The 23,506-nt window shown below is 49.5% G+C and overlaps 1 protein-coding gene across 1 annotated transcript in view; it reads left to right on the top strand.

Moving 5' to 3' along the window:
* STAB2 (stabilin 2) overlaps positions 1–23,506 on the top strand; it is a 1,783,079-nt gene that overhangs the window by 190,832 nt on the left and 1,568,741 nt on the right. The window contains exon 6 of the mRNA XM_069629923.1: positions 436–531. Within this exon, the coding sequence (XP_069486024.1) occupies positions 436–531 (96 nt within the window). The remainder of the gene's footprint in view (positions 1–435; positions 532–23,506) is intronic.

Genomic DNA, 23,506 nt, shown 5'->3' with positions numbered 1-23,506 from the left:
CAGTTTTATGTTATGGGCCGAAATCACATACAACCACCAGCTTTCCGCATCATTATTTAGGCGGCAAATCTTCCGAGATGAAGAGCACGCTGGCTATTTTTCAGATGTTGTAGTGATTTTATTGCAAGCCCACAATAGCGACATAAATTGTCCATTCACGTCTTTGTTCCGTCTTTGCCACAACATTTCTTTGGTATTTAAGGCGTTTAATGGCAATTCTGTCACATCCAGTATTGCTCGTCTCTTCTTTAGGGTAATGTCACTATTGAAAGAGGCACGTCTTTGGGGGCGGGGGGCGGGGGGGGCTTGTGTAACTCCCTATTTAGCTCCCAGAAAGTACAAGCCTAGGCTGGGCATTGCAAGGAGAGAAACGTGCTAAGTGTTCAAATGTTCCAATATGTTCCTTTACACGCTGTTGTGTTTCTATTTCCTCAGCATGTGATTGTGTCCATGGGAATTGCAACAATGGTATAAATGGAGACGGATCCTGCGACTGCTTCTCTGGATACCGGGGGCGCAAGTGTGATCAACGTAAGTACTGCACGAGCACCGGATGCGCCCGTGACACACACCTGTCACGCATGTCATTCATTACACGCCAGGCTCGTCTGGCCTGTGGGACATGCTAGTGTGGGCCAGTCTCATGATTTGCCGAGGCTGGCAGTTTTGAGCAGTGTTACTGAGCAAATATTCTACGAAATGCTCCACTGCAGCGCATTATACCCAAAAATTACCCCCCCCCCCCCCTAGGTACTAGTAAAAAGTTCGTTATGAAAGGAACTAATTGCCATTTGCAATTTTGGGCCAATTTGTCTGTGGTGTCCGCGAACCACATGTGTAACAAAGCTCCTTCTTCCAGACTTCCCGGCGCTGATTCTAACCTAAAGGTAAGGAGCGGCACCTCTTCAGGTCTAAAGGCCTGGAGTGAGGACCTCGCGAGGACCATCCCTCCAGTTTCAGTGATGAGCCCATATATGAGTGCAGAAAGCATTAACCCTTTGAAATGAGGCACTTCTTCTTTTAATGTTAGAAGAAAAAGTCCCAGTCGTCTGACATTTTTACATGACCTGGTACCCCAACAGTTACCTATTTAATGATAAGACGAGAGGAATGTGGGAACGCAGTTGATGTGATAGTAGTTAATAGGAGCCAGAGTGACCACCTCCCCCTTCTTTTACATTTTGCCTAAATATACGAATGGTCAAACAACTTATCCCTGAATGTCTAACTATTATAAACAGCTCCACTACATGCTTGGTGCTGTTTGAGCACATCATGGCACCAGAATTGTTATACAGTCTTCATTCATTTGGAAACACCTTTCCCTACACCCTTTTGGGCACACCTTTCCCCACTCATCACCTCTCTCCTGCTATCACCTTCATCACCCCTTTGGGCACACCTGTCCCCCCTCATCACTTCTCCCCTGCTATCGCCTTCATCACCCCTTTGGGCACACCTGTCCCCCCTCATCACTTCTCTCCTGCTATCGCCTCCATCACCCCTTTGGGCACACCTTTCCCCACTCATCACCTCTCTCCTGCTATCACCTTCATCACCCCTTTGGGCACACCTGTCCCCCCTCATCACTTCTCCCCTGCTATCGCCTTCATCACCCCTTTGGGCACACCTGTCCCCCCTCATCACTTCTCTCCTGCTATCGCCTTCATCACCCCTTTGGGCACCCCTTTCCCCACTCATCACTTCTCCCCTGCTATCGCCTTCATCACCCCTTTGGGCACACCTGTCCCCCCTCATCACTTCTCTCCTACTATCGCCTCCATCACCCCTTTGGGCACACCCTTCCCCACTCATCACTTCTCTCCTGCTATCGCCTTCATCACCCTTTTGGGCACACCTTTTCCCACTCATCACTTCACTCCTGCTATCGCCTCCATCACCCCTTTGGGCACACCTTTCCCCACTCATCACTTCTCTCCTGCTATCGCCTCCATCACCCCTTTGGGCACACCTTTCCCCCCCTCATCACTTCTCTCCTGCAATCGCCTTCATCACCCCTTTGGGCACACCTTTCCCCACTCATCACTTCTCTCCTGCTATCGCCTTCATCACCCCTTTGGGCACCCCTTTCCCCACTCATCACTTCCCTCCTGCTATCGCCTTCATCACCACTTTGGGCACCCCTTTCCCCACTCATCACTTCTCTCCTGCTATCGCCTTCATCACCCCTTTGGGCACACCTTTCCCCACTCATCACTTCTCTCCTGCTATCGCCTTCATCACCCCTTTGGGCACACCTTTCCCCGCTCATCACTTCTCTCCTGCTATCGCCTTCATCACCCCTTTGGGCACACTTTTCCCCGCTCATCACTTCTCTCCTGCTATCGCCTTCATCACCCCTTTGGGCACACCTTTCCCCGCTCATCACTTCTCTCCTGCAATCACCTTCATCACCCCTTTGGGCACAACTTTCCCCGCTCATCACTTCTCTCCTGCTATCGCCTTCATCACCCCTTTGGGCACACCTGTCCCCCCTCATCACTTCTCTCCTGCAATCGCCTTCATCACCCCTTTGGGCACACCTGTCCCCCCTCATCACTTCTCTCCTACTATCGCCTCCATCACCCCTTTGGGCACACCCTTCCCCACTCATCACTTCTCTCCTACTATCGCCTTCATAAACCATTTGGGCACACCTTTCCCCACTCATCACTTCTCTCCTGCTATCGCCTTCATCACCCCTTTGGGCACACCTTTCCCCACTCATCACCTCTCTCCTGCTATCGCCTTCATCACCCCTTTGGGCACACCTGTCCCCCCTCATCACTTCTCTCCTGCTATCGCCTTCATCACCCCTTTGGGCACACCTGTCCCCCCTCATCACTTCTCTCCTACTATCGCCTCCATCACCCCTTTGGGCACACCCTTCCCCACTCATCACTTCTCTCCTGCTATCGCCTCCATCACCCTTTTGGGCACACCTTTTCCCACTCATCACTTCACTCCTGCTATCACCTCCATCACCCCTTTGGGCACCCCCTTCCCCACTCATCACTTCTCTCCTGCTATCGCCTTCATCACCCCTTTGGGCACACCTTTCCCCACTCATCACTTCTCTCCTGCTATCGCCTCCATCACCCCTTTGGGCACACCTTTCCCCACTCATCACTTCTCTCCTGCTATCGCCTTCATCACCCCTTTGGGCACCCCTTTCCCCACTCATCACTTCCCTCCTGCTATCGCCTTCATCACCCCTTTGGGCACCCCTTTCCCCACTCATCACTTCTCTCCTGCTATCGCCTTCATCACCCCTTTGGGCACACCTTTCCCCACTCATCACTTCTCTCCTGCTATCGCCTTCATCACCCCTTTGGGCACACCTTTCCCCACTCATCACTTCTCTCCTGCTATCGCCTTCACCCCTTTGGGCACACCTTTCCCCACTCATCACTTCTCTCCTGCAATCACCTTCATCACCCCTTTGGGCACAACTTTCCCCGCTCATCACTTCTCTCCTGCTATCGCCTTCATCACCCCTTTGGGCACACCTGTCCCCCCTCATCACTTCTCTCCTGCTATCGCCTTCATCACCCCTTTGGGCACACCTGTCCCCCCTCATCACTTCTCTCCTACTATCGCCTCCATCACCCCTTTGGGCACACCCTTCCCCACTCATCACTTCTCTCCTGCTATCGCCTCCATCACCCTTTTGGGCACACCTTTTCCCACTCATCACTTCACTCCTGCTATCGCCTCCATCACCCCTTTGGGCACCCCTTTCCCCACTCATCACTTCTCTCCTGCTATCGCCTTCATCACCCCTTTGGGCACACCTTTCCCCACTCATCACTTCTCTCCTGCTATCGCCTTCATCACCCCTTTGGGCACACCTTTCCCCACTCATCACTTCTCTCCTGCTATCGCCTTCATAAACCATTTGGGCACACCTTTCCCCACTCATCACTTCTCTCCTGCTATCGCCTTCGTCACCCCTTTGGGCACACCTTTCCCCACTCATCACTTCTCTCCTGCTATCGCCTTCGTCACCCCTTTGGGCACACCTTTCCCCACTCATCACTTCTCTCCTGCTATCGCCTTCGTCACCCCTTTGGGCACACCTTTCCCCACTCATCACTTCTCTCCTGCTATCGCCTTCATCACCCCTTTGGGCACCCCTTTCCCCACTCATCACTTCGCTCCTGCTATCGCCTTCATCACCCCTTTGGGGACACCTTTCCCCACTCATCACTTCTCTCCTGCTATCGCCTTCATCACCCCTTTGGGCACACCTTTCCCCACTCATCACTTCTCTCCTGCTATCGCCTTCATCACCCCTTTGGGCACCCCTTTCCCCACTCATCACTTCTCTCCTGCTATCGCCTTCATCACCCCTTTGGGCACCCCTTTCCCCACTCATCACTTCTCTCCTGCTATCGCCTTCATCACCCCTTTGGGCACCCCTTTCCTCACTCATCACTTCTCTCCTGCTATCGCCTTCATCACCCCTTTGGGCACCCCTTTCCCCGCTCATCACTTCTCTCCTGCTATCGCCTTCATCACCCCTTTGGGCACACCTTTCCCCGCTCATCACTTCTCTCCTGCTATCGCCTTCATCACCCCTTTGGGCACACCTTTCCCCGCTCATCACTTCTCTCCTGCAATCGCCTTCATCACCCCTTTGGGCACAACTTTCCCCGCTCATCACTTCTCTCCTGCTATCGCCTTCATCACCCCTTTGGGCACACCTGTCCCCCCTCATCACTTCTCTCCTACTATCGCCTCCATCACCCCTTTGGGCACACCCTTCCCCACTCATCACTTCTCTCCTGCTATCGCCTTCATCACCCTTTTGGGCACACCTTTTCCCACTCATCACTTCACTCCTGCTATCGCCTCCATCACCCCTTTGGGCACCCCTTTCCCCACTCATCACTTCTCTCCTGCTATCGCCTTCATCACCCCTTTGGGCACACCTTTCCCCACTCATCACTTCTCTCCTGCTATCGCCTTCATCACCCCTTTGGGCACACCTTTCCCCACTCATCACTTCTCTCCTGCTATTGCCTTCATAAACCATTTGGGCACACCTTTCCCCACTCATCACTTCTCTCCTGCTATCGCCTTCATCACCCCTTTGGGCACACCTTTCCCCACTCATCACTTCTCTCCTGCTATCGCCTTCATCACCCATTTGGGCACACCTTTCCCCACTCATCACTTCTCTCCTGCTATCGCCTTCATAAACCATTTGGGCACACCTTTCCCCACTCATCACTTCTCTCCTGCTATCGCCTTCGTCACCCCTTTGGGCACACCTTTCCCCACTCATCACTTCTCTCCTGCTATCGCCTTCGTCACCCCTTTGGGCACACCTTTCCCCACTCATCACTTCTCTCCTGCTATCGCCTTCGTCACCCCTTTGGGCACACCTTTCTCCACTCATCACTTCTCTCCTGCTATCGCCTTCATCACCCCTTTGGGCACCCCTTTCCCCACTCATCACTTCGCTCCTGCTATCGCCTTCATCACCCCTTTGGGGACACCTTTCCCCACTCATCACTTCTCTCCTGCTATCGCCTTCATCACCCCTTTGGGCACACCTTTCCCCACTCATCACTTCTCTCCTGCTATCGCCTTCATCACCCCTTTGGGCACCCCTTTCCCCATTCATCACTTCTCTCCTGCTATCGCCTTCATCACCCCTTTGGGCACCCCTTTCCCCACGCATCACTTCTCTCCTGCTATCGCCTTCATCACCCCTTTGGGCACCCCTTTCCCCACTCATCACTTCTCTCCTGCTATCGCCTTCATCACCCCTTTGGGCACACCTTTCCCCACTCATCACTTCTCTCCTGCTATCGCCTTCATCAACCCTTTGGGCACACCTTTCCCCACTCATCACTTCTCTCCTGCTATCGCCTTCATCACCCCTTTGGGCACCCCTTTCCCCACTCATCACTTCTCTCCTGCTATCGCCTTCATCACCCCTTTGGGCACCCGTTTCCCCACTCATCACTTCTCTCCTGCTATCGCCTTCATCAACCCTTTGGGCTCCCCTTTCCCCACGCATCACTTCTCTCCTGCTATCGCCTTCATCACCCCTTTGGGCACCCCTTTCCCCACTCATCACTTCTCTCCTGCTATCGCCTTCATCACCCCTTTGGGCACCCCTTTCCCCACGCATCACTTCTCTTCTGCTATCGCCTTCATCACCCCTTTGGGCACCCCTTTCCCCACTCATCACTTCTCTCCTGCTATCGCCTTCATCACCCCTTTGGGCACACCTTTCCCCACTCATCACTTCTCTCCTGCTATCGCCTTCATCACCGCTTTGGACACACCTTTCCCCACTCATCACTTCTCTCCTGCTATCGCCTTCATCACCCCTTTGGGCACACCTTTCCCCACTCATCACTTCTCTCCTGCTATCGCCTCCATCACCCCTTTGGGCACACCTGTCCCCCCTCATCACTTCTCTCCTGCTATCGCCTCCATCACCCCTTTGGGCACACCTTTCCCCACTCATCACTTCTCTCCTGCTATCGCCTTCATCACCCTTTTGGGCACACCTTTCCCCACTCATCACTTCTCTCCTGCTATCGCCTCCATCACCCCTTTGGGCACCCCTTTCCCCACTCATCACTTCTCTCCTGCTATCGCCTTCATCACCCCTTTGGGCACACCTTTCCCCACTCATCACTTCTCTCCTGCTATCGCCTCCATCACCCCTTTGGTCACACCTTTCCCCCCTCATCACTTCTCTCCTGCAATCGCCTTCATCACCCCTTTGGACACACCTTTCCGCACTCATCACTTCTCTCCTGCTATCGCCTTCATCACCCCTTTGGGCACCCCTTTCCCCACTCATCACTTCGCTCCTGCTATCGCCTTCATCACCCCTTTGGGCAACCCTTTCCCCACTCATCACTTCCCTCCTGCTAACCATTTGGGCACACCTTTCCCCACCCGGGCACCCCTTTCCCCACTCATCACTTCTCTTCTGCTATCGCCTTCATCACCCCTTTGGGCACACCTTTCCCCACTCATCACTTCTCTCCTGCTATCGCCTCCATCACCCCTTTGGGCACCCCTTTCCCCACTCATCACTTCTCTCCTGCTATCGCCTTCATCACCCCTTTGGGCACACCTTTCCCCCCTCATCACTCCTCTCCTGCTATCGCCTCCATCACCCCTTTGGGCACACCTTTACCCCTCATCATTTCGCTCCTGCTATCACCTTCATCACCCCTTTGGGCACCCCTTTCCCCACTCATCACTTCTCCCCTGCTATCGCCTTCATCACCCCTTTGGGCAACCCTTTCCCCACTCATCACTTCCCTCCTGCTATCGCCTTCATCACCCCTTTGGGCACACCTCTCCCCACTCATCACTTCTCTCCTGCTATCGCCTTCATCACCCCTTTGGGCACACCTTTCCCCACTCATCACTTCTCTCCTGCTATCGCCTTCATCACCCCTTTGGGCACACCTTTCCCCACTCATCACTTCTCTCCTGCTATCGCCTTCATCACCCCTTTGGGCACACCTTTCCCCACTCATCACTTCTCTTCTGCTATCGCCTTCATCACCCCTTTGGGCACACCTTTCCCCACTCATCACTTCTCTCCTGCAATCACCTTCATCATCCCTTTGGGCACACCTTTCCCCACTCATCACTTCTCTCCTCCTATCGCCTCCATCACCCCTTTGGGCACACCTTTCCCCACTCATCACTTCTCTCCTGCTATCGCCTCCATCACCCTTTGGGCACACCTTTCCCCACTCATCACTTCTTTCCTGCTATCGCCTTCATCACCCCTTTGGGCACACCTTTCCTGCTATCGCCTTCATCACCCCTTTGGGCACATCTTACCCCACTCATCACTTCTCTTCTGCTATCGCCTTCATCACCCCTTTGGGCACACCTTTCCCCACTCATCACTTCTCTCCTGCTATCGCCTTCATCACCCCTTTGGGCACACCTTTCCCCACTCATCACTTCTCTCCTGCTATCGCCTTCATCACCCCTTTGGGCACCCCTTTCCCCACTCATCACTTCTCTCCTGCTATCGCCTTCATCACCCCTTTGGGCACCCCTTTCCCCACTCATCACTTCTCTCCTGCTATCGCCTTCATCACCCCTTTGGGCACCCCTTTCCCCACTCATCACTTCTCTCCTGCTATCGCCTTCATCACCCCTTTGGGCACCCCTTTCCCCACTCATCACTTCTCTCCTGCTATCGCCTTCATCACCCCTTTGGGCACCCCTTTCCCCACTCATCACTTCTCTCCTGCTATCGCCTTCATCACCCCTTTGGGCACACCTTTCCCCACTCATCACTTCTCTCCTGCTATCGCCTTCATCACCGCTTTGGGCACACCTTTCCCCACTCATCACTTCTCTCCTGCTATCGCCTTCATCACCCCTTCGGGCACACCTTTCCCCACTCATCACTTTTCTCTCCTGCTATCGCCTTCATCACCCCTTCGGGCACACCTTTCCCCACTCATCACTTCTCTCCTGCTATCGCCTTCATCACCCCTTCGGGCACACCTTTCCCCACTCATCACTTCTCTCCTCCTATCGCCTTCATCACCCCTTTGGGCACCCCTTCCCCACTCATCACTTCTCTCCTGCTATCGCCTTCATCACCCCTTTGGGCACACCTTTCCCCACTCATCACTTCTCTCCTACTATCGCCTTCATCACCCCTTTGGGCACACCTTTCCCCACTCATCACTTCTCTCCTGCTATCGCCTTCATCACCCCTTTGGGCACACCTTTCCCCACTCATCACTTCTCTCCTGCTATCGCCTTCATCACCCCTTTGGGCACACCTTTCCCCACTCATCACTTCTCTCCTGCTATCGCCTTCATCACCCCTTTGGGCACACCTTTGCCCACTCATCACTTCTCTCCTGCTATCGCCTTCATCACCCCTTTGGGCACACCTTTGCCCACTCATCACTTGCCTCCTGCTATCGCCTTCATCACCCCTTTGGGCACACCTTTCCCCACTCATCACTTCCCTCCTGCTATCACCTTCATCACCCCTTTGGGCACACCTTTCCCCACTCATCACTTCTCTCCTGCTATCACCTTCATCACCCCTTTGGGCACACCTTTCCCTACTCACCACTTCTCTCCTGCTATCACCTTCATCACCCCTTTGGGCACCCCTTTCCCCACTCATCACTTCTCTCCTGCCATCATCTTCATCACCCCTTTGGGCACACCTTTCCCCACTCATCACTTCCCTCCTGCTGTCACCTTCATCACCCCTTTGGGCACACCTTTCCCCACTTATCACTTCTCTCCTGCTGTCACCTTCATCACCCCTTTGGGCACCCACTTCCCCACTCATCACTTCTCTCTTGCCGTCACCTTCATCACCCCTTTGGACACACCTTTCCCCACTCATCATTTCTCTCCTGCCGTCACCTTCATCACCCCTTTGGGCACACCTTTCCCCACTCATCACTTCTCTCCTGCTATCACCTACATCACCCCTTTGGGCACACCTTTCCCCAGTCATCACTTCTCTCCGGCTCTCACCTTCAATTACCCCTTTGGGCACACCTCTCCCCACTCATCACTTCTCTCCTGCTATCACCTACATCACCCCTTTGGGCACACCTTTCCCCACTCATCACTTCTCTCCGGCTCTCGCCTTCATCACCCCTTTGGGCACACCTTTCCCCACTCATCACTTCTCTCCTTCCATCACCTTCATCACCCCTTTGGACAAGATGGATGTCATTTGGGGGTAGGTAGGTGTCGGTGATGCGACCCCTGGTGACTTCTCTGGGACTTCTGCCATTTCCACTAGACCCCCGCTGAAGAAATGTAGAGGTAGGGCTTCTATGCGCAGGTGCAGTAACCAGGAAGCGCTCTGTGCTTCATGGTTGTTATTCTTGTGCACAAGAGCTGAAGAGGAGCTCAGAAGCAGGATGTGGACCGGTGCTAACTCGGTAAGTGGAAGGAAAATGTAATTTTATATGTGTATATTCATGTATATTGTATATATGAGTGAATGAGCGAGTAGTTGATGTATGGGTGCTTGGGTCTGTATGGATGAGTGGGTGAATGAACGAGTATTTGATGTATGGGTGCTTGGGTCTCTGTGGATGAGTGGGTGAATGAGCGAGTAGTTGATGTATGGGTGCTTGGGTCTGTGTGGATGAGCGGGTGAATGAGCGAGTAGTTGATGTATGGGTGCTTGGGTCTGTGTGGATGAGCGGGTGAATGAGCGAGTAGTTGATGTATGGGTGCTTTGGTCTGTGTGGATGAGCAGGTGAATGAGCGAGTAGTTGATGTATGGGTGCTTGGGTCTCTGTGTATGAGTGGGTGAATGAGTGAGTAGTTGATGTATGGGTGCTTGGGTCTCTGTGGATGAGCGGGTGAATGAGCGAGGAGTTCATGTATGGGTGCCTGGGTCTGTGTGGATGAGCGGGTGAATGAGAAGTAGTTGATGTATGAGTGCTTGGGTCTGTGTGGATGAGTGGGTGAATGAGCGAGTAGTTGATGTATGGGTGCTTGGGTCTGTGTGGATGAGTGGGTGAATAAGCGAGTAGTTGATGTCTGGGTGCTTGGGTCTCTGTGGATGAGTGGATGAATGAGCGGCTAAATGAGCGAGTAGTTGATGTATGGGTGCTTGGGTCTGTGTGGATGAGCGGGTGAATGAGCGAGTAGTTGATGTATGGGTGCTTGGGTCTCTGTGGTTGAGCGGGTGAATGAGCGAGTAGTTGATGTATGGGTGCTTTGGGTCTCTGTGGATGAGTGGGTGAATGAGCGAGTAGTTGATGTATCGGTGCTTGGGTCTCTGTGGTTGAGCGGGTGAATGAGCGAGTAGTTGATGTATGGGTGCTTTGGGTCTCTGTGGATGAGTGGGTGAATGAGCGAGTAGTTGATGTATGGGTGCTTGGGTCTCTGTGGTTGAGCGGGTGAATGAGTGAGTAGTTGATGTATGGGTGCTTTGGGTCTCTGTGGATGAGTGGGTGAATGAGCGAGTAGTTGATGTATGGGTGCTTGGGTCTGTGTGGATGAGCGAGTGAATGAGCTAGTAGTTGATGTATGGGTCTGTGTGGATGAGTGAGTGAATGAGCGAGTAGTTGATGTATGGGTGCTTGGGTCTGTGTGGATGAGCGGGTGAATGAGCGAGTAGTTGATGTATGGGTGCTTGGGTCTGTGTGGATGAGCGGGTGAATGAGCGAGTAGTTGATGTATGGGTGCTTGGGTCTGTGTGGATGAGTGGGTGAATGAGCGAGTAGTTGATGTATGGGTGCTTGGGTCTCTGCGGATGAGCAGGTGAATGAGCGAGTAGTTGATGTATAGGTGCTTGGGTCTGTGTGGATGAGTGAGTGAATGAGTGAGTAGTTGATGTATGGGTGCTTGGGTCTGTGTGGATGAGCGGGTGAATGAGCGAGTAGTTGATGTATGGGTGCTTTGGGTTTGTGTGGATGAGTGCGTGAATGAGCGAGTAGTTGATGTATGGGTGCTTGGGTCTGTGTGGATGAGCGGGTGAATGAGAGAGTAGTTGATGTATGGGTGCTTGGGTCTGGGTAGATGAGTGGGCGAATAAGCGAGGAGTTGATGTATGGGTGCTTGGGTCTGTGTGGATGAGCGGGTGAATGAGCGAGTAGTTGATGTATGGGTGCTTGGGTCTGTGTGGATGAGTGGGTAAATGAGCGAGTAGTTGATGTATGGGTGCTTGGGTCTGTGTGGATGAGCGGGTGAATGAGCGAGTAGTTGATGTATGGGTACTTGGGTCTCTGTGGATGAGTGGGTGAATGAACGAGTAGTTGATGTATGGGTGCTTGGGTCTGTGTGGATGAGCGGGTGAATGAGCGAATAGTTGATGTATGGGTGCTTGGGTCTCTGTGGATGAGTGGGTGAATGAGCGAGTAGTTGATGTATGGGTGCTTGGGTCTGTGTGGATGAGCGGGTGAATGAGCGAATAGTTGATGTATGGGTGCTTGGGTCTCTGTGGATGAGCGGGTGAATGAGCGAGTAGTTGATGTATGGGTGCTTGGGTCTGTGTGGATGAGTGAGTGAATGAGCTAGTAGTTGATGTATGGGTGCTTGGGTCTGTGTGGATGAGTGGGTAAATGAGCGAGTAGTTGATGTATGGGTGCTTGGGTCTGTGTGGATGAGTGGGTGAATGAGAGAGTAGTTGATGTATGGGTGCTTGGGTCTCTGTGGATGAGCGGGTGAATGAGCGAGTAGTTGATGTATGGGTGCTTGGGTCTCTGTGGATGAGCGGGTGAAAGAGCGAGCAGTTGATGTATGGGTGCTTGGGTCTCTGTGGATGAGTGGGTGAATGAGCGAGTATGAGCGAGTAGTTGATGTATGGGTGCTTGGGTCTCTGTGGATGAGTGGGTGAATGAACGAGTATTTGATGTATGGGTGCTTGGGTCTGTGTGGATGAGTGGGTAAATGAGCGAGTAGTTGATGTATGGGTGCTTTGGTCTGTGTGGATGAGCGGGTGAATGAGCGAGTAGTTGATGTATGGGTGCTTTGGGTCTCTTTGGATGAGTGGGTGAATGAACGAGTAGTTGATGTATGGGTGCTTGGGTCTGTGTGGATGAGCGGGTGAATGAGCGAATAGTTGATGTATAGGTGCTTGGGTCTCTGTGGATGAGTGGATGAATGAGCGGGTAAATGACCGAGTAGTTGATGTATGGGTGCTTGGTCTGTGTGAATGAGCGGGTGAATGAGCGAGTAGTTGATGTATGGGTGCTTGGGTCTCTGTGGATGAGTGGGTGAATGAATGAGTAGTTGATGTATGAGTGCTTGGGTCTGTGTGGATGAGCGGGTGAATGAGCGAGTAGTTGATGTATGGGTGCTTGGGTCTGTGTGGATGAGCGGGTGAATGAGAGAGTAGTTGATGTATGGGTGCTTGGGTCTGTGTGGATGAGCGGGTGAATAAGTGAGTAGTTGATGTATGGGTGCTTGGGTCTCTGTGGATGAGCGGGTGAATGAGAGAGTAGTTGATGTATGGCTGCTTGGGTCTGTGTGGATGAACGGGTGAATGAGCGAGTAGTTGATCTATAGGTGCTTTGGGTCTCTGTGGATGAGCGGGTGAATGAGCGAGTAGTTGATGTATGGGTGCTTGGGTCTGTGTGGATGAGCGGGTGAATGAGCGAGTAGTTGATGTATGGGTGCTTGCGTCTGTGTGGATGAGCGGGTGAATGAGAGAGTAGTTGATGTATGGGTGCTTGGGTTTGTGTTGATGAGCGGGTGAATGAGCGAGTAGTTGATGTATGGGTGCTTGGGTCTGTGTGGATAAGCGGGTGAATGAGCGAGTAGTTGATGTATGGGTGCTTGGGTCTGTGTGGATGAGAGGGTGAATGTGCGAGTAGTTGATGTATGGGTGCTTGGGTCTCTGTGGATGAGTGGGTGAATGAATGAGTAGTTGATGTATGAGTGCTTGGGTCTGTGTGGATGAGCGGGTGAATGAGCGAGTAGTTGATGTATGGGTGCTTGGGTCTGTGTGGATGAGCGGGTGATGAGCGAGTAGTTGATGTATGGGTGCTTGGGTCTCTGTGGATGATTGGGTGAATGAACGAGTAGTTGATGTATGAGTGCTTGGGTCTATGTGGATGAGCGGGTGAATGAGCGAGTAGTTGATGTATGGGTGCTTGGGTCTGTGTGGATGAGCGGGTGAATGAGCGAGTAGTTGATGTATGGGTGCTTGGGTCTGTGTGGATGAGCGGGTGAATAAGCGAGTAGTTGATGTATGGGTGCTTGAGTCTGTGTGGATGAGCGGGTGAATGAGAGAGTAGTTGATGTATGGGTGCTTGGGTCTCTGTGGATGAGTGGATGAATGAGCGGGTAAATGACCGAGTAGTTGATGTATGGGTGCTTGGGTCTCTGTGGATGAGTGGGTGAATGAACGAGTAGTTGATGTATGAGTGCTTGGGTCTGTGTGGATGAGTGAGTGAATGAGCGAGTAGTTGATGTATGGGTGCTTGGGTCTGTGTGGATGAGTGGGTGAATAAGCGAGTAGTTGATGTATGGGTGCTTGGGTCTCTGTGGATGAGTGGATGAATGAGCGGGTAAATGACCGAATAGTTGATGTATGGGTGCTTGGGTCTCTGTGTTTGAGTGGGTGAATGAACGAGTAGTTGATGTATGAGTGCTTGGGTCTGTGTGGATGAGTGAGTGAATGAGCTAGTAGTTGATGTATGGGTGCTTGGGTCTGTTTGGATGAGCGGGTGAATGAGCGAATAGTTGATGTATGGGTGCTTGGGTCTGTGTGATGAGCGGGTGAATAAGTGAGTAGTTGATGTATGGGTGCTTGGGTCTCTGTGGATGAGCGGGTGAATGAGCGAGTAGTTGATGTATGGGTGCTTGGGTCTCTGTGGATGAGCGGGTGAATGAGCGAGTAGTTGATGTATGGGTGCTTGGGTCTCTGTGGATGAGCGGGTGAATGAGCGAGTAGTTGATGTATGGGTGCTTGGGTCTGTGTGGATGAGTGGGTGAATGAGCGAGTAGTTGATGTATGGGTGCTTGGGTCTCTGTGGATGAGCGGGTGAATGAGAGTAGTTGATGTATGGGTGCTTGGGTCTCTGTGGATGAGTGGGTGAATGGGCGAGTAGTTGATGTATGGGTGCTTGGGTCTCTGTGGATGAGTGGGTGAATGAGCGAGTAGTTGATGTATGGGTGCTTGGGTCTGTGTGGATGAGTGGGTGAATGAGCGAGTAGTTGATGTATGGGTGCTTGGGTCTGTGTGGATGAGTGGGTGAATGAGTGTAGTTGATGTATGGGTGCTTGGGTCTCTGTGGATGAGCGGGTGAATGAGCGAGTAGTTGATGTATGGGTGCTTGGGTCTATGTGGATGAGCGGGTGAATAAGTGAGTAGTTGATGTATGGGTGCTTGGGTCTCTGTGGATGAGCGGGTGAATGAGCGAGTAGTTGATATATGGGTGCTTGGGTCTCTGTGGATGAGCGGGTGAATGAGCGAGTAGTTGATGTATGGGTTCTTGGGTCTCTGTGGATGAGCGGGTGAATGAGCGAGTAGTTGATGTATGGGTGCTTGGGTCTGTGTGGATGAGTGGGTGAATGAGCGAGTAGTTGATGTATGGGTGCTTGGGTCTCTGTGGATAAGCGGGTGAATGAGAGTAGTTGATGTATGGGTGATTGGGTCTCTGTGGATGAGTGGGTGAATGGGCGAGTAGTTGATGTATGGGTGCTTGGGTCTCTGTGGATGAGTGGGTGAATGAGCGAGTAGTTGATGTATGGGTGCTTGGGTCTGTGTGGATGAGTGGGTGAATGAGCGAGTAGTTGATGTATGGGTGCTTGGGTCTGTGTGGATGAGTGGGTGAATGAGTGTAGTTGATGTATGGGTGCTTGGGTCTGTGTGGATGAGTGGGTGAATGAGTGTAGTTGATGTATGGGTGCTTGGGTCTCTGTGGATGAGTGGGTGAATGGGTGAGTAGTTGATGTATGGGTGCTTGGGTCTCTGTGGATGAGTGGGTGAATGAGCGAGTAGTTGATGTATGGGTGCTTGGGTCTGTGTGGATGAGTGGGTGAATGAGCGAGTAGTTGATGTATGGGTGCTTGGGTCTGTGTGGATGAGTGGGTGAATGAGTGTAGTTGATGTCTGGGTGCTTGGGTCTGTGTGGATGAGTGGGTGAATGAGTGTAGTTGATGTATGGGTGCTTGGGTCTGTGTGGATGAGTGGGTGAATGAGTGTAGTTGATGTCTGGGTGCTTGGGTCTGTGTGGATGAGTGGGTGAATGAGTGTAGTTGATGTATGGGTGCTTGGGTCTGTGTGGATGAGTGGGTGAATGACTGTAGTTGATGTATGGGTGCTTGGGTCTGTGTGGATGAGTGGGTGAATGAGTGTAGTTGATGTATGGGTGCTTGGGTCTGTGTGGATGAGTGGGTGAATGAGTGTAGTTGATGTATGGGTGCTTTGGTCTGTGTGGATGAGCAGGTGAATGAGCGAGTAGTTGATGTATGGGTGCTTGAGTCTGTGTGGATGAGCGGGTGATTGACCGAGTAGTTGATGTATGGGTGCTTGGGTCTGTGTGGATGAGTGGGTGAATGAGCGAGTAGTTGATGTATGGGTGCTTGCGTCTGTGTGGATGAGCGGGTGAATGATAGTAGTTGATGTATGGGTGCTTGGGTCTCTGTGGATGAGTGGGTGAATGAGAGTAGTTGATGTATGGGTGCTTGGGTCTGTGTGGATGAGCGAGTGAATGAGAGTAGTTGATGTATGGGTGCTTGGGTCTCTGTGGATGAGTGGGTGAATGAGTGAGTAGTTGATGTATGGGTGCTTGGGTCTCTGTGGATGAGTGGGTGAATGAGCGAGTAGTTGATGTATGGGTGCTTGGGTCTCTGTGGATGAGTGGGTGAATGAGCGAGTAGTTGATGTATGGGTGCTTGGGTCTCTGTGGATGAGTGGGTGAATGAGTGAGTAGTTGATGTATGGGTGCTTGGGTCTCTGTGGATGAGTGGGTGAATGAGCGAGTAGTTGATGTATGGGTGCTTGGGTCTCTGTGGATGAGTGGGTGAATGAGCGAGTAGTTGATGTATGGGTGCTTGGGCCTCTGTGGATGAGTGGGTGAATGAGTGAGTAGTTGATGTATGGGTGCTTGGGTCTCTGTGGATGAGTGGGTGAATGAGCGAGTAGTTGATGTATGGGTGCTTGGGTCTCTGTGGATGAGTGGGTGAATGAGTGAGTAGTTGATGTATGGGTGCTTGGGTCTCTGTGGATGAGTGGGTGAATGAGCGAGTAGTTGATGTATGGGTGCTTGGGTCTGTGTGGATGAGCAGGTGAATGAGCGAGTAGTTGATGTATGGGTGCTTGGGTCGCTGTGGATGAGCAGGTGAATGAGCGAGTAGTTGATGTATGGGTGCTTGGGTCGCTGTGGATGAGTGGGTGAATGAGCGAGTAGTTGATGTATGGGTGCTTGGGTCTGTGTGGATGAGCGGGTGAATGAGAGAGTAGTTGATGAATGGGTGCTTGGGTCTGTGTGGATGAGTGGGTGAATGAGAGTAGTTGATGTATGGGTGCTTCGGTCTGTGTGGATGAGTGGGTGAATGAGCGAGTAGTTGATGTATGGGTGCTTGGGTCTCTGTGGATGAGTGGGTGAATGAGTGAGTAGTTGATGTATGGGTGCTTGGGTCTGTGTGGATGAGCGGGTGAATGAGCGAGTAGTTGATGTATGGGTGCTTGGGTCTCTGTGGATGAGTGGGTGAATGAGCAAGTAGTTGATGTATGGGTGCTTGGGTCTGTGTGGATGAGTGGGTGAATGAGAGTAGTTGATGTATGGGTGCTTGGGTCTGTGTGGATGAGTGGGTGAATGAGCGAGTAGTTGATGTATGGATGCTTGAGTCTCTGTGGATGAGCGGGTGAATGAGCGAGTAGTTGATGTATGGGTGCTTGGGTCTGTGTGGATGAGTGGGTGAGTGAGCGAGTAGTTGATGTATGGGTGCTTGGGTCTGTGTGGATGAGCGGGTGAATGAGCGAGTAGTTGATGTATGGGTGCTTGGGTCTGTGTGGATGAGTGGGTGAGTGAGTGAGTAGTTGATGTATGGGTGCTTGGGTCTCTTTGGATGAGCGGGTGAATGAGCGAGTAGTTGATGCATGGGTGCTTGGGTCTCTGTGGATGAGTGGGTGAATGAGCTAGTAGTTGATGTATGGGTGCTTGGGTCTGTGTGGATGAGCGGGTGAATGAGCGAGTAGTTTATGCATGGGTGCTTGGGTCTGTGTGGATGAGTGGGTGAGTGAGTGAGTAGTTGATCTATGGGTGCTTTGGTCTCTGTGGATGAGCGGGTGAATGAGCGAGTAGTTGATGTATGGGTGCTTGGGTCTGTGTGGATGAGTGGGTGAGTGAGTGAGTAGTTGATGTATGGGTGCTTGGGTCTCTGTGGATGAGCGGGTGAATGAGCGAGTAGTTGATGCATGGGTGCTTGGGTCTCTGTGGATGAGTGGGTGAATGAGCTAGTAGTTGATGTATGGGTGCTTGGGTCTGTGTGGATGAGCGGGTGAATGAGCGAGTAGTTGATGTATGGGTGCTTGGGTCTGTGTGGATGAGTGGGTGAGTGAGTGAGTAGTTGATGTATGGGTGCTTGAGTCTCTGTGGATGAGCGGGTGAATGAGCGAGTAGTTGATGTATGGGTGCTTGGGTCTGTGTGGATGAATGGGTGAGTGAGCGAGTAGTTGATGTATGGGTGCTTGGGTCTCTGTGGATGAGCGGGTGAATGAGCGAGTAGTTGATGCATGGGTGCTTGGGTCTCTGTGGATGAGTGGGTGAATGAGCTAGTAGTTGATGTATGGGTGCTTGGGTCTGTGTGGATGAGCGGGTGAATGAGCGAGTAGTTGATGTATGGGTGCTTGGGTCTGTGTGGATGAGTGGGTGAGTGAGTGAGTAGTTGATGTATGGGTGCTTGAGTCTCTGTGGATGAGCAGGTAAATCCTGCATGAATATGTGTTTGAATGCGTGAGTCAATGTTATGTAAATGTTATTTGAATGTTTGAATGTGTGTTTGAATGAACAAGTGAATGCTGTTTGAATGTTATTTCAGTGAATGACGTTTGAGCGAGTAAATGCCGTGTGAATGATTTTTGAAATGAATGCTCTGTGAATGCTGCTGGAATGTGAGTTTGAATGATTGACTAAATGTGGGTGAGCTTGTGTTAGGTTTTGCCAACATGGGATGCTGATTTGAGTGAGGTGTAGTGGAGAGGGGAGGAGGAGAGAGTTGTTTACTGTGACTCTTTGATACTTATCATAGATGTCCAGGAAAATAATGTCATGCCACAGTAAGAAATGGCTAGATTGACTGCACCAAAATGCATTCTAGTCACCTAATGTCACTTACCATGTTTGCTTTAAAAGCATGACAAAGCAAGCATGATGATTGTCATTATGTGGCTAGACAAGCATTATAATGCAATCTAGCCATTTCTTACTATGGCATGACATATTTTAATGGGCCTCTATGATAGAGTGAATAACTATTGGGGTATCGGGAGGAAGAAGAGAGAGGCGGGATAATTACTAATGGGGTACCATGAGATGAAAAGTTAGGCAGGGGTAAATTAATAGATTATACAGCTGTTTCTTCTGGGTGTAATAATCTTTGAACCATTGAACACATTTTCCCTACATTTTCCAGTTTGGAGGGGCATGTGGTAGGCAACTATTTAGGAATATTTCAGTCCGATCCGTCCACCGTGTCAGAATGTATTAACGATATAATGTTCACACAGGTTTCACTCTAACTATAGGGTAGTGACTGTCTCCACTGGTTACCCTGGGCCCTAACCTCCCCAATTTTCTAGGCTATTTGGACATGTAAAATTGATTAGAAATATCTTCAACCTTGAAACCCAAAGTATAAACACTCACTCCATTCCATTACAAATCCAAACTTTACACTCATGTCAGCTATGGCTTTGATGTATCCTGCCTTATACTTGATGTAAGTGTTTAAGTTGGATTCGTAGTGGTATGGAGTGAGTGTTGATAATTGGATTTTCATGGTTGAATTTGTAGTGGTACACAGTGAGGTTGTATACTTTAACACTATTATTCCAACTCTTTGTAGAGTTTAATTTTTGTTAGATTAACCTTAGCTATAATTTCAGGGTTTTTCTTTTGTGGGGGTTATGACGTTTAACTTGTGAGTTTATGTAGTGTAAGTGAATGTAATACAGGGCTAATTTCCATTGAACCGTAACGTGATTTCAAGGCGTAAAAGCCTTGAGTAATGCTCATCTTCAGTTATTTGTATAGCAGAGAGGAGAGGCGTACGCAACTTGCGTTTCTGCCACTCCCTTCCTCTCCACCATACAAAAGCTCCAGCATCGGCACCTCTATGGACTCCATACCCGCACAAATGCTGGAGTACCCTATGGGGTCCGCCTACTTTATGCAATGCCTAAGAAAAATTTGTTGCGAGTAAGGCAGCTGCAACCATGCATACACAAATGTTTTTATTTTTTATTATTTGTGTTGGTTTTACAAAACCTTTACAAAATGAACACAAGAAATTAAAGCATGAAAGCTCAAATCGTAACAATAAAACAATTCGTACCAATAAAACAATTCTGCTGACCTATATAATACACCAGCTGCAGAGCAAAGTCTGTAGTCAAGTTTTTCCATAACATTTTTTAAAGACCTTGATCATACCTTCTGATATTTATGATTGTTAAGTATCCTGTCTTTCCAAAGCTTACTCACAATCTTATTTTGAGAGGCATTTAACAAGGGGTGTGAAGGGCCTAATCTATAAATCCAAAATGGTTCAGAAATTTGACTACAGAAAACGCAGGAGAGTTTTGTGTCCGGAGATGATTCTATTCCAGAAGAAATCGGAGATCAACCCTTCATCAGTTCTTACATATTTCCTGAATAGCAAATATCTAGGTTCCCGGTGCCTTCACATTCCATTAACAATTGCCTCAGAGACTGATTTGAGGGATTCTCATGCACTTTACATAGTTTCTTTGAGTCTTCCTCTTGTCTTCTCTGTACAAGCACTTCCCCAACTGGGAGTAGGTTTAGTCGTACCCTAAGGAAGTTACTTCTCGCCTGCCTGTCTGGACATTTTATCAGGTATTTTGCTAGAAACCCCAACTTTATGTCCACAGATTGGAAGACATTTGTTTTAATCCAATTGCCTCTCCCACCAACAATTTTAACTTTCTGGGGAATGTTAATCAAGGCTGCAATCAGCTTTAGCACATCCCCGTAGCAAACAGCTACAGGGACATCATCAGTGCAGATGATGAGCTAACTAACATATGCTCAAGGATTTTAGACTTTTTTACTTGGAAATATATGTTTATGATGTATCAGGTTTGCCTTGACAAGGACCAGATGGTCTAAATATGTGGCACCCTTTAACAACCTTGCATGTACAATTTAAATAAAACATAAAAAGAACCATCCCTGTTGCCCCAAAACATTTTCAATCCTAATTTGGATTTCAAATGCATGTATTGCCCACTGGCGCAGAGCACACATCCCTTTGACTCTGTCATAAGAGCATGTGTTGTAGGAGCGTGTGTCATTAGTATGTCATAGGTGCTTGTGTCATAGGAACTTGTGTCATATGAGTGTGTGCCACAGGAGGGTGTGTCATAAGACTGTGTAATGCGAGGCATATGAGCCTTTGCTGCATAAATGTCTGACATGGGGTTGTTTGGTGCACCAGGCTGAAGAGTTACATTAAAGTGAGGGTTTACGTTGATATGTGTGTTCAGTTGTACAAGAGGTGTATATGAGTTTTACATTTTGTACATTACACAATTTATATCTCCTGAAAACTCAAGTCACAGTCAGTCCTGACATTCATGTGAGTTTTCAGTCGTATATTAGTGCACAGTTACAAAATGTGTACGCTTCGTATATAACAATGTGCATTCATTCTGCTCACGTATTATAAGCCTCCTGTATGTATGAAAGTTCACAAATTTCAATCTGACTTTGAGTTGGGATTTTAATAATGTGCAGGAGGTGTATATATCGGTTTGACAGTTTGCACCTGAATGATATTTGCATGTACGGAAAGCTAACATCAAATTAAGTCCTGACTTTAATGTCAGTTTTCATACGCATAGTAACCCACATGTGCGGAATGTACAGTTTCTTCATGTACATGTATATTTTGTATATAAACTGTAAATTTATTCTGACTGCATGTGGAATAGCTTGAATAAAAACATGTAGCCTAAGTGTGTTTGGTGTAAGAGCACGTTCTGTAACAGCACATGGCAGAAGTGTATGTGTTGATATCGTGTGTTGTAAGAGCATGTGTGGTTAGAGTGTTGTGTGTATGGTAGAAGTGTATGTCGTAAGAGTGTGTCATGAGAGTTTGTGTTGTAGGAGCATGTGTTGTAGGATTGTGTGTCCTAGGAGTGTGTGTTGTAAGTGTGTTGTAACAATGTGTGCTATAGGACTGTGTTGTAGGTGCATGTGTCAAGGGTGCTCTAGCTTTGTGTGTGTCTTCAGAATGTGTATTATTGAAGCATGTGTTTTAGGAGCCTATTTTGTACGTGTAAGTGTCATAAGTGTGTCATAAGAGTGTATCTCGTAGGAGCATGTGTCATATGACTGTGTGTAATAGGAGCATGTGTTAGGACTGTGAGTTGTGAAGGTGTGGCATAAGAGGGTTTGTGGTAGGAGCCATTGGTGAAGGAGCGTGTGGTGTATGAGTGTGTATTATAAGGGTGCCTGTTGTGTGTCGTAGGAGCGTGCATCATAAGTGTGAGCGTAGTAAGTGTGTTGTGAGAGCATGTGCCATAGCAGCAAGTGTTGTGAGTGTGAGTGTCATGAGTGTGGGTGTTGTGAATGTTGTAGGAGCAAGTAACATAGAAGCATGTATCATAGGAGCGTGTGTCATAAGTGTGTCATTGGAGCATGTGTCATAGGAGTGTGTGTCTTAAGTGTGATTGTTGTGTGTTGTAAGAGTGGGTGTTGCAGGAGCATGTGTCCTAAGAGCATATGTCATAGGAATGCATGTCATAGGAGCATTTGCTATAGGATTGTGTTTCGTAAGTGCATTTGCCATATGAGAGTGTGTTGTATGAGCATTTGTCGTGGGAGTGTGTGCCTAGGAGTGTGCCTGGTAAGATTGTAAGGTATATGAGTGTTTGGTGTGTGTGTGTGTGTGTGTGGCATGTAATTGTATGGCGCAAGAGTAGGCACAGATATACAGAAGGTATAGAATGCATCACTAATATGCATACTTTAACGGTCCATACGGAATGCATCTATAATATACCAAAAATGTATGTACATAGCAAAAATATTTACAGTCAGAAAAATAGGACCCTCATGCCAGGCAACAAGATCGGGTATAGAACACTCTGGAAACAGGATATAAAGGGTGCATGCGTCGTCAGATATCATTGGACACTAACCAATTTTTGGTCTGTTTCCAGAAGCCTTGGAAGGACTGCTCGGCTCGCAGATGAATGGGGAGAGAATTCCAATAGCGGGCAGCTTGGACAGGAAAGCTGGTTCCACTCGCCTTTTTTAGGTTGTATCTGGGCATTGATATACAATGCGAGTTTGATGACCTTCTGAGGCATAGGGATGGTTTTCTGGGTGATTTATTCTCTTAGGCATTGCGGTGCAGCATTATTTAGGCATTTATGGGTGATGGATATTATTTTCAGCTGCATCCTATCCTTGACGGAAAGCCATTTGCTGGTTCTTCTGATCTCTGAGTTATGTTGTCTCCTTGGGATGTTTAATGCAGCTCTCAGTGCATTATTGTGTAATGTCTGGAGTTTGTTCAGAATGTTTTTATTGGCTCCTGCGTAGAATGTGTTTCAATAGTCCAGTTTGGATAGGATTAGAGCTCTTACTAATATGATACAACTATTGGTGGACCGGAAGGGTTTGCATGCATGTATTAGCTTACAAGTGTAGGCTGTGGCTGAGGCCATGGCGTTTACTTGTTTACTCAAATTTAGTGCTGAGTCCAGGTAGAAATGTAGGGTTTTGGTTTCCTTGGATACTTTGATATTGATACCATCGATATTGAAGGAGGCATAGCTGATGCCAAGCTTGTTAAG

The sequence above is a fragment of the Ambystoma mexicanum genome, chromosome 12 (assembly GCF_040938575.1).
Source record: "Ambystoma mexicanum isolate Mex_15411 chromosome 12, UKY_AmexF1_1, whole genome shotgun sequence".
Taxonomy (NCBI): Eukaryota; Metazoa; Chordata; class Amphibia; order Caudata; family Ambystomatidae; genus Ambystoma; species Ambystoma mexicanum.
Note: the sequence above shows the minus strand (reverse complement) of the source record. Positions and strands in the feature narration are given on the sequence as shown.